This window comes from Cinclus cinclus, chromosome 3, assembly GCF_963662255.1.
Source record: "Cinclus cinclus chromosome 3, bCinCin1.1, whole genome shotgun sequence".
NCBI classification, from domain to species: Eukaryota; Metazoa; Chordata; class Aves; order Passeriformes; family Cinclidae; genus Cinclus; species Cinclus cinclus.
Window position 1 is genome coordinate 100,824,311 of NC_085048.1, and position 12,172 is coordinate 100,836,482.

A 12,172-nucleotide genomic window follows, 5' to 3' on the forward strand; every position below is an offset into this window, starting at 1 on the left:
ATTATCATTAATTCAAATTCTCCTTAGCTTCTGCACTAATTCTACTGTATTACAGCCTATTCCTCACGGCTTACCTTAGCTTTGCCATCCTGTGCAGACATGTATCCAACACACATGCTCTCTGTTGTATGGCTCCACAGAAATTCCACTACAAAGGAAAATGCAAGATGTTACAAAAAGGCCTTGGTTTAAAATACAAGATATAATTTAACAAGACTGATGTCTTGAGGAACAAATATACCAAGGATAAAAACCAATGAACAAAAACTACTTACCAGAGCAATTAAATCTCAAGAGAAACAGCTATCAAACAAACAAGATTTTCCTGAGTATCCGCAGAATATATTCTGCAGAACTATTACCCAGAATGACAGTGTTACTTCGATGATATGGAGCCTCCAAGATGAGAAATACATCAACTCCAGCTGCAGGTGGACTGCAAAACTGAAGCAACTTCTAAAGCAGTGGCCTGTTCAGTAAAAGCTGGTAGAACTTGCATTTGCCTGCCTTGAACCCAGACAAAAGCACCCTGCAACAGCATAAAGCCAGATGGCCTGCTATCAACAGGTAAAGGGGGATTCATGGCTTAGCTGCCCAAGCAGGATACAGGCAAACATGCAGAAATAGTCAAGTCTGCAATATGGTAATTGAAGATATAGAGCAGGCAGGAAAGACATCTGGCAAAAGCAAAATTATCCTGCAGAAAAGAGAGGTGTCTGATGGAATCAGAGAAACATGCACAATAAGAAAGATTTCTGGCGAAATCAGAGGAAGTTCTGGATTCAAAAGTATGCTGAATTACAACAGCAGATGCAAACACCCCCTTTCTTTTTCTTTCTTTCTCTTAGTGGGGAGTGTAAGGAGCAGCAAAGGTTAAGAGGTAAGAAAGATGAAGAAGAAACTCCTATCAAAGCACTCTCAGGTCTGATTACCTGGATTTCCAGCACCAGGTATACAACATCATTTCTCTTGCACTGCACTCACAGCTAATTTAGGATATCAGTATTAAAGACCAACTGTCATGTTTGCAGTGATAACGATTACAAAAACTAATCACTGCTCATATGTATTGTTAATGCCTGTTAATCCAGTAAGGTGCTATCCTGAAGTCTAAAGTGCCCTGATTTATCAATTGCTTAATAGCCTGTTCCAGTAATCTTTAATTGCCTGATATATATGCAGGTATCTTTATGTACACAAACATAGTCCTACTCAGCTGCAACACAAAACTCTGACAAAGAACACATTATTCATATGTTCAGCTCTCTGTCAGTGGAGCTTTATAAATTACCATGCTGTTTTTCTTCCCGCTGTCCATCTTGGTCATTGTTCTTTGTGTTCATAAAGTTCATAATTTGGAAGGGGGGAAAAGGAATAAAACAGCTGATCAGAATTCAAGGCATTTCACAGAATTCTGTAAAAGGTTTAAAAAAAATGCAGTGAAGCACAAATTCTTCCGCTGGATTATGGGAGGTGTCTTACATGAATTACACAAGATACTATGAACAGACATTTCCACACACTTCTTTTGAAAGTGACTTTCACATACTGAAAAAAAAAAAAACATTACTAGATGGGCTTAAAACTCTTACTCATTCCTACTCCTCACATTCCTTTAACATGGCTGATGAAGGTCACACACAGCCTGCTGAGCACACATATCCTTTGAACCACTTTCTCCTTGCATAGCAAATAGACCGGGGAGGAGATCAAAGGTTAGATGATCCCAGCAAGACTTGAAGATTCTGACAGACATGCAGATATCATCATAAAAGAAAAATTAACTTAATCATGGTGTATACTCTGCTCCTCTGTAACAGATTTGTGACTGATACCACCAAAGGTAAGCCGAAAGCTTTCAGAGAGTAAAACACATCCAACACAATCAATTTGGGTTCCATGGGGCCAACTTCTCCCTGGCACCCCAAAGGCTCCACCATAGTGGAAGCTTTTTTTTAAAGACAAATTTAATCCCATCTTTCAATTTTGAGAAGTTGGAAAACAGTCCAGGCCAAATACCCTAAGAAATTATACCTTTGTCTTCGATAACTTCAACCTCCTGTGTCTACCGGAAACTTTTGGAAATTTGAAACAATAACTACCACAAGTAGTCTGTACTAGCAAAAACCTTGGTTATTATTAGGCAGTAGAAGTAGTGAACTGTAATTAAAATTCTAAATTGCATGTGAAACATCTTCAGATAAGAATATTTTCAACCATTTAGTAAGTCACTTCCGTTCCATTTGTTTCAATATTTAAAAGAAATAAATAAAGATGATCCCTGTAACAAAGCCATGGGAGTTCCTTATTCTATACATGAAGTTTTTCAGTATCAACCAACGTATTTTAAGTACAAACAACACAAATACTACATATGTTTTATCTGTTTTATATATATGTTTTTCTATCTATGTTTTATCTCTGCATTCATTATACGGCAGGAAATTTCCATGGTACAGAAAAAGTACTGTGTTACAGTTAATCTCAGTGTTATTTTAGTGGAAAGAAAAATAAAAATCAACGGACAAATAGTCTTTACTTATGATGTATGATATATGGAGATTCTATAAATTAATTTTTGAGGAAAAAATGCCAAATCTTCATTAACAGAACATGTTCTCTTATATGAATGACAAGCATTACATGAATAGAAAAAATTCTCTCACTTCCAAATCTCATTATTTAAAGGTTAAGCTGATCTTGTTTGTTCTTACTTAATCAGACCTGTGTTTTCATTTTCTTAACGACAGAATTTATCTTGTAGGATGCTCTTGCACTAGATAATTGGGTAAGCAATAATAAAGCAGAGTATTATACAAAGGAAAAACACTTGAATTCTGTTAACATAACCCCAATCTATATTAGACAGGTCAATGTGATCCAATAAATAAGCACATAGCTCCACATCTGAGAAGCACCACAGGAATGGAGACGACACAAGAGTCATCCTGAAGTAATTCCTATGCTCCCAATCCTAAATTCCTTCCCTTAAAAGAGGCTTTACTGCCTCAGGGGTGTATTTCCACCCTGCTCTGCTCAGAGTCTATAGCCTTCAGCTCCCATCTGTTTCTCCCACATAAACCACATGACAGTTTTCCATCATACACTTCTCTGCCATAAAGCAGCAAGATAGGGACCGTGTTTCCAGGACAGAAACAGGGATGAAGGGATGTAAAGCCCTTTTGGAATCAGCCAGCTACTGCTGAAGGCAAAGTCCAAGTGATTTCTGTATGTGCAGCAGAGACTCATGTTTGGTGCAAATGCAAATAGTAACTGACTTATCTAAACTGATTTTCCTGGTCATTAGCAAGAATAAACAACCATAAGCAGCTTTCCTTACAAAATTTAAGAGTATCCTCCAAAATCGTACATTTTCTTCTGCAAAAAGGAGGAATAAAGAATTTTGTAGGAAGTATTTTTCATGAACAAGCTACTGAGAAGCAGTAAACAGCTACATGCATTATCCTCAGCTCTAAATGCAATTTTTCCTATGAGGAATACATCCTGCCTTGCCACAAGCAACTATTGTATCTATGCCATAGATTTAGAAGGATCCCACACAACCCTCTGAATGACAACTCTGCTTAGAAATAATGAGTTAGAAAGAATGCTCTTTTCTGGAGTTCTAATAGGATTGGCCTTGTTTGTTTCCCATTTCACTTTCTAGGATTATTATTATTTCAGTGTCACTTCCTTTTTGTTTTCTCTGTGGCTTTCAAACATGCACAGAGATTTTATTTATCACCCTTCACTTTGAGTTAGCACCCAGTTGAACTAAAAATGATTAAGAATTCCTTACCTAGTAAAGTTGGCTTTTCCTGTGAGGATTCAGGCTCTGTTGAACACCTGCAGGAGCGGAGAACTATCACACCTCCAAGAACACCATCTTCATTGGCTAGAAAAGGTGAACCTGGGGAAAATTGTTGGGAAGAATTACTTGCACTAGGAACAGCTTCTTGGGCATTTTTCTTTAAATGTGACTTTCTGCCTTTCCCCTTTAATCTTGTCACTAAGGGTTGAAAAGACTGACAGATCAACAGTGCTTTTACAAAACCATCAGTTCTCTTTTTCCTAGTCTTTCAAAAGAGTAATTTTCTAGAACATTAATCTACTAATTCACCAGTAATCCATCAAATGAAGAGCTACATGGAATAAAACAAAAATATTAAAAATTACATTTGTGAGTGCAAACCAGTTTGTTCATGGATCAAGGAAAATATAATAATTAAAAATGGAGTGTCAAGTTGAAAAAAACTGTGACTCAATGTTTAGTTCTTTCTGCTCTATAGTTAAAGACATATTTAAAAAATCAAGCAAATTTAGAAAATTTTTGCAGTTTATTCATTTTTGCAATTTAAAGCCCTTTGTGCAGAGACATCATCAAACTGCTATATTGTCTGCCTTGCTGTTTGATGAATACTAGCAGAAAAGCCTAAGCACATCCTTTTTACAGTGGCTCTTCTGTTGTTAATTTGAGACATAGGATATAAAAGTCTATCAGAAGCTGGAAAAGCTTTAAAGTTAACTGAACCAAGCCTAAGTATTCTTTCTCTGGTTTGCAATTTGAAGTAAGATTCCTACAGCTTTAAATGTGGAAAAAATTGTATAATTTACATATAATTTAAAATGTCTTGAGCCACAAAATGAATTGAGTTCTTTCACTTAGGCCCACTGATATCCTAGTTACACATCTCCATTATACTGTCATTTAAAATTGAACATACAGTTGCAACAGCCATTTAATGTAATTCCTTTCCATTCTTTCTTTTAAATAAATTAGTGTACAGACACTGTAAATTGCCAGCCACAAGAACTTTACAGCAGATCTATTCATCAGAGTCCTTTAACTTGCCCACAGCTATTTATATGATTAAAATTACTCCTTTAATGCAAATAACAACAAAACAGCCCAATAAAATCCAACTTCAAGCTTTACCATAAGGAAAACTGAAAGCTTTATCATGTTTTCTCTAAACATTAGAGCAGCTCTCTTCAAAAGTGATACAAGCTGGTCACCGCAGTAGAAGCCCACATTGCACGAAAATAATAAATGCAGTATGCTTAAGAAACAGTAATATCTTATTTGATCTAATGCAAACAGATATTATCTTTAAAGTGCCACTTGCTTTGCAATAGAACTAATACTAGCTACAGCTACACCTGTATTACTCACTGACTGCCACCAAATGTGTGTGAAATGGGAATCCAGCCCATGTAAGGTAAGAGATAACAGAACAGGAAAATATGTTTGGTTAAAATAGAAACACAAGGCTTGGAAAGTTGTGAAGAGTTTTACTACTCAAGTCAAAATCAGGCACCTCAAAGACAATGCCTCTACCTGAACTTGGTCTGCAGACCTAAACTGCACAAACAATTTAGGCTCTAGGCCATGCTGTGGTGAAAAGTCATTGCAAAAAGACAGAAAAAGTTCTGGTTTGCTTTTTAACAAGCTGTTTCACTTTCCAAGGGCTGTGAAAGATTCTTCCAAGGTTCTAGTGAAAAATATTAATTATTTCTTTAATTAGAATTGTTAAAAATGTTCTACTTCATCAGAACACAGCCAGAAAACAGTATTCACAGCAGACAGTACATTCAAGGTCACAAGGTAAAACACTGGGACTGTATGAATGCTCATAATACCAGACAGCAACTACTGATTATAGTTTATAGAGTTGGTGCCACTGAAGCCTTGTTCTAGAAATGCTTCCATTAGTTTAATCACTTTTTTTTAGGGATTTTGTTTCTTCCACACTCTGAAAAAAAAAGAAGAAAGGGAAGTCTGTAAATAAGCTAATTACATATTTCTTCATCTTCCCAGTATTTGTGTCAACTATGCCATCATGACTGATCAAATTTTCAGTAATCTGAGTAACTTGTATATGGTCTTTTGAAATCTTACAAGGCTTAGCAGTGTATTTCTTTCCATGTAGAGGCTCTGTAGTAAAACATATAACACTGCATTTTCATCAAAATTCTTCCATATTTACAGGGATTTCCTTGCAAGAAGGAAATATTCATCTTCAGTGAAACAAGTAATAAAAAAACCAATCACTCAAGTGATCAAGCGTTTTGTTTCGAAACTTATTAACTTATTTTGAAAGGTTTAAATAAGTTAAAACTTGAGCTTCAAGCACATAAGAAAAAGCCTTCAGCTTACAGCTTCAGCCAGAAAGATGCTCAACCTCTACATGAACAACTGAGAGCCCCAGTTCTGTCAGCATAAAGAGCATTTATTTATAGACATTAAACATGGTGTCCATTATATTGCCCTAAATGTGCACAATTGTTTTCTGAACAAATTACTTCCTTGAATGATTATACACCATGGAAGCTTCATTACAGTCCACAAAACTCAAAAGGCTTTGAAGACCACTCAGAAGTTGGAAAACTGACTGTACTAATTCAGACTTCACTGAAGTACACTGCCACCCTACTGCAACTGGAAAACTCCTGAAGAGGATTAACTTAATAGCACTGCACCTGATAAAAGTGTGATAAAAGTCTTAGGTTCAGCACGATAAATGGGCAAGACACCGACTTCTTCAAGAATGACATAGGTTGGACTGGGAAGAAATGTTGGTTATGTCACATAAAACCAGGTCACACTGCACTAACTTTGTAACAGTACTACTGGCATGAGACAGAGATGAATGAAATTACTTAAAGTGACTTGTAGCAGGTAATTTGAATGGAGTATTGAACCAAATGTCTTAAAAGACTGTGCTATGCAAACAAAGCAAGGATGATGGGAGACATCTCTCCTACAGACAAAAACATAGCCTTGCTTGCCCTTTTGATCTTCTACACCATTTCATCATCACCTGCAGAACAAGGATTATTCTGGAATGGTGGGAGAAGTCTGAAAAAAGGACATACCCCTTGTTTTCATCTCCAAACACAAGCAGCAAATGAAGACACAAAGATTCAGGATCTTCCCATCCACACCACTTCCCAGGGCCACCCTCCTTTCCCTTGTTGAGGGCTGCCATTCCCAGACATCAGAAGCAAATTGTGTGATTAAACCCTCATCCATTCCAAATGCCTTCAGCAGTACATTCAGCTAAATCATCTCAGTGCAAAATCAGCAACAAGACAGTGCATATCTCCAATTCACTACCTAAGTTGGGGGAAATCATCCTCTAAGAACTGTTAGCAAAACCCAGTTACCTACAATAATAATATTACAGTATTCTATGTTACAGTAAATTCAGGCTGCTTCTCTGCTCTTAAAAATCAGACCCTAAGCCAAATTAAATATATGCTGAACAGCATATTTTTTAAAAGTTACTTACCTTCTAATTAAAGCAATTTTTCAAAAATGTTAAGAGAGGGATTCAAATATAATACCTTTTTCAAACAAGGATCTTTCCAGATATGCAGACCTACTGGCAAGCATTACAATTACGCTGAAGAGTACATTTCTAACAAACCAGAGAGTGCAAATGAGTAGGTCTATGGAAAGCAAAATTCCAGATAGCTGCATGCTATGCATCCATCACTGAATCTGTAAAAATAATGGCACAACAGCAGTATTATACTTTATTTCTAAAGGGAATCCATGTACCATACACAGGAATTAATTTGAGTGTTATCAAAACACTTCATTAATTTAGTTCGTTTTGTTACAGGGCCAACCCACAGAGAAAAAGAAATAACAGAGCAGATTTTTGTAAAAAATAATACAGGTAATGACTTTTTAATATATACATTTAATTAGTATTTCAAGAGGAGAAGAAATTGTGGAACTAAAATACTGCCACGTATACTAAAGACAGAATACTTTCTCATTATAAGGAAAGTGATCTGGCTCCTACTTCCTACACCATTTTTGCTCTCTCTGTACTCTTCAGAAAGATAGATTTTCCTGTAAAAGTTCAACATTTAGTTAAAATAAAACCAAAATATGCCTACTAGCCAAAAATACTGTTTTCCACTGCAATAAAACAGAATTGCTGGATAAATCTTTGATCTAATAGCTTGCTAATGACAAAATCACAAAAACCTAGGGCTTTGAGTATCATTTTAAATCTTCCTTTCCCTGTTACACTAGCATACCACTGAGGAAAGTGGCATGAAAAATCCAAGGTAAAACTCCAACTGCAGCATAAACTAATAATGTTAGCACTGACTGGCCACACCAGAGAAAATCGGTAGGACAAAACCAAACAAATACCGTATTTCATTTGTTTTGGTAAAATTCTCACCTTCCCCAGTCACAAAACTACATTTTACAAAACACATTTCTCTCCTTCAAAGCTCAACTACTCTGTTATTGGTATGTGACATACAGAAAGCATTATCACATTTTTATTAATGTATTTTGCATGTTATTAATCTGTAGCAGTGGTCTCTCAAAAACAAGCAAGCAGGTCTTCACAGCAACTCCACATTCACAGATCCCATGAAGTTCTGCCAGAGCTGAACACCACGACCCAGGTTCAGCCACTGACCAGAGACAGAGCTGAGATTTCACAAGTGTTAAAAGCAAATAATGACTTCAATATTCAGCCTTGCTCTGGAGGAGCTACAGTTACAGAAAAAGTGAAGAACACTTTCTTCAGCATCTCTTGTGAATTAAAGCTCTCATGAGATGAAGATTGTTTCCTCCAGATCATGGCATTGATATGAGTTGTTCACTTCTGATCCTGTGCCTTTTCCCCCCCCCCATTTGTAGTTACTGCACAGAACCCTTCTAGCACAGATTCAACACTAAGCTGTAAATGAAGTGTTTTGTTTACACTTACCCACTGAAGGATGAATCAGCTGCTCATCAGACGTTTTACACTGATACTCTTCCATAGCAGAGAAACCATTACCAGTTTCATTGTTTACATCAGCTTTCAAAGGCTTAAAACTTGGGTCTAAACACTGACTGTGGTGTGGCATAACCAATTAAGTGCTTTACAGCCCCTAGTTTTAACAGAGGGCAGTTAAACAATTCTAAACCTTATACACTGAGTGAAAATCTGACTATTTCAGATCAACAGTCTATAAATCATCTTGGCCACTGTCAGCTTGTGTACAGAACGTGGTGAAGTGAAGCTGCTACTCTGCTTCTGCTATGTATACCACTAAACTCCAAGGTTACAACTGAAATAAACATCTGAGGAATATAATAAGCAGCCTGATAATTATTATATTAATTACATATATAATTATATATAATTATAAGAAGCAGCCTATTATTATATTAATAATATAATAATGAGGAATATAATAAATTAAGCCTGCTTTTAATTTCATGCACCATTTCTTGGTGAATGTTTAAGCACAAGCTGTCTGAAGTCAGAGGTCTTTATATTTTATGATACGTTAACTTACAACATCTATACTGATTTTTTGAAGAAGCTGCAAGAGAAAACACCTGCACTTTAAAACTTACCAGGGAAGATTATAAGAAATTAAATAACTGAGGATACCATGGACCAATAAAATCCCAATGCTTCATGGATAAGCATAGGGAGAACCTATAAAAATCCCTGTGGAACATCGCTACATTGTGTTTATGAAACTTCAGGATCACTTCATTCTCTTCTGAAATCTTTTCCTCTGTGTCATGGAGAAGTATGCTAATGCTTCCATAGTTTGCTTCCTCTGCTAGAAAACCACAAAGGAAACTACAAAACATGGAGTGATGCAGCACCAAAGGAAACTATAAAGTAACTATAACACTGTGCAATGCCAGTCACAGTCTTTTTACTGTTAAAGTACCTTTAACCAGGTACATTAAGTAAAGGCTTTTTTCTCCCCAACAAGCATAATTAATAATCAGGAAATTCATATTATATGATTCTTAGCCGTCCAAAGTCCTGCTCAGAAGAGAGAATTTTGACACTAAATTTCTAGAAGAGAAACATTCAGCATTATCCTTCTATTACCTTTCAGCCAACTTCACTCAACTGAAGCACAGTTTAAAAATACAATAGAGAAAAGTATTTCCACTAAGGAAAGAACAAATATCAGATTCCAGCTATGTCTTTCAGCTCATTATTCTCTAATACTTCGTAAGTTTTAAAGTACCATTGGTAATGCTGCCATTGTTAAAAGCCCAGACTTCCTGCCAACGAGATGACACAAATATTTACTCTAAGTCTACATTCCACAAACTTGGCTGCATTTGAAAGGAATGATGAGTAACAAAATCCTCTGTTCTTCTGTTTGGAAGGTATTTGTGTTTACAGAACACCATTATTTAACTGTGAACCAAGCCTTTCATGCTCTGACTAAAGATATGGAGCCCATTGCATTAACAAGGAGTCTAAATTTAATTTCTCTCACCTCTGATTCAACCATCAGTTGTGCATTCCCCACAGTAAGCTGGCTCTGAGAAAGGATGAGAGAAGCACATCTGACATGAGTTTGCTCATCACCTGCTGTTTAAACAGCACTCACTGTCTAAGCCAGGCATTCCCTAGCTGGAAGGATTCCCAGGACTCTGCACAAACTCAGAAAGTTCTGTAAACAGGAAGCATCAATCTGATGGCAACTGCCAAAATCAGCTGTTCATTCCTCTGATAAAAGTAATATACACCTTGACTTCTGATAAAACGCTCTAGCTCAGCTTTGTTAAAGGCTGGGCTTTTTTCCCCCCAGTGCCTTGGTCTATTATAATTCTGGTGACAGTTTGACAAGACCACAAAGCAGGGCTCTAAGGGAGGCAAGGGAAGCATCCATGCCATCAGCAAGGAGTCTATTAGCCCATTTTATCCAGTTGTTCCACAGTAAGAAACCCTGCACCATACCATATATCCTGTGCTATCAACCCTGCACCATACCATATATCCTGTGCTATCAACTAGCACATCATCTATGAAAAGTCACAGCAAAACAACCTAATTAATATAAACCTACTGTTTTAAGTCTAATGCCCATTTTTAACTGTCACACTGTATTTGCTGTATGTAACTTTGCATTCCATCTGCAGAATTGCCAAGATCTCCAAAATTTCCCTACCAGCAACAAACTCAATACTATGTCACATGTAACCAGCAAGACGTATCTTGATGTTTTCTTCTATCAGTCTTCATTCACAAGACAGCTGAGCACAAGTTAGATTTTATGTTTCCTAATCCAAGCACTTAACCTACACAAAAGCAAAGGTGGCTGTGTCTTTTTTCCCCACATCAGCACTGCCCAGAGTATAAATGAGCAGAGAGTATACATTTCTGCTGTCAGGCAGCAAAAGTTTGCAGTGGCAAGTTTCTGAAAATACAAGCCAGACCTATCCTGAATTAAAACTTCAAAAAGGAATTACAAAGCATTTATGTAAATGCTATATAAATGACTTTTCAAATTTTCTTTTCATGAAGAGCATGAATTTCATCCTGTCCTCTCTCTTTTTTCACTTTCTGCTGTTTAGATGGGTCTAGTGTTTTCCCAAGGCAGTAACACATCACACTAATGTCCTGGTACCTCTGTCTGTGCAGCTCCTCTTTATCTGCAATTGATAGTTCAGGTGTAACAAAAACTTCAGCAACATTTAATAGGCTCTTATCTCCAACAGAAACATTTTCACATTTCCACTAGAGAACACAAGGTATATATCATATAGGAGCCAGTTAACATTTAAATGAAATCATCTGTTATGCAAATTGGTGGGAAAATATGTTTGCCTTAAACAGCAAAACAAGAACTGTGCTTTTTGCTAACCATTACTGAACAGAACCAAAACCCAGAAAACTGAAAGCAACATAAAGAAGGCACCTTTAACTAAAAAAAAAAATTAAATTTTTGGTTTTTATCAGCCAATCTATGAATTACTACATCACTAGCTTTCCATCTTTTGTGTGAACATGCATTAATATGAAATTACAGAAGGCTACATACAATTTGGGCTTGCTTTTAATCCTCTTACCACAAACAGCACAATAAATTTTGAAAGCATGGACTAAAGATCTGACTTTGCTGGGTTACTTACAAACAACATCTGCAAAGCAGGTTACAAATTAGCAAAGCCGTGACAAGCATCTTTCCTAAACACTCCTTTTGGGTAGACCAACTCCTAATGTTGTGCCACTATGCACTAGAATGAGTGACTAAATATAAAAAAGTAACATTTTTGCTGCTTGGATTAAATCTTTTTGAGGAACACACAGAGTGTTCTACACTCTTACAACACCTAGAAACAACTGCAGGAGAGCAGTAGATTATCAAGTGCAGTCTTCCAATGCAA

General features: G+C 36.6%; 1 protein-coding gene across 1 annotated transcript in view; it reads right to left on the reverse strand.

Moving 5' to 3' along the window:
• The window catches only part of TASP1 (taspase 1), a 77,154-nt gene that overhangs the window by 10,622 nt on the left and 54,360 nt on the right, over positions 1-12,172 (reverse strand). The window contains exons 12-13 of the mRNA XM_062490564.1: positions 3,800-3,910; positions 75-148 (exon numbers count right to left, since the gene is read on the reverse strand). Of these exons, the coding sequence (XP_062346548.1) occupies positions 75-148; positions 3,800-3,910 (185 nt within the window). The remainder of the gene's footprint in view (positions 1-74; positions 149-3,799; positions 3,911-12,172) is intronic.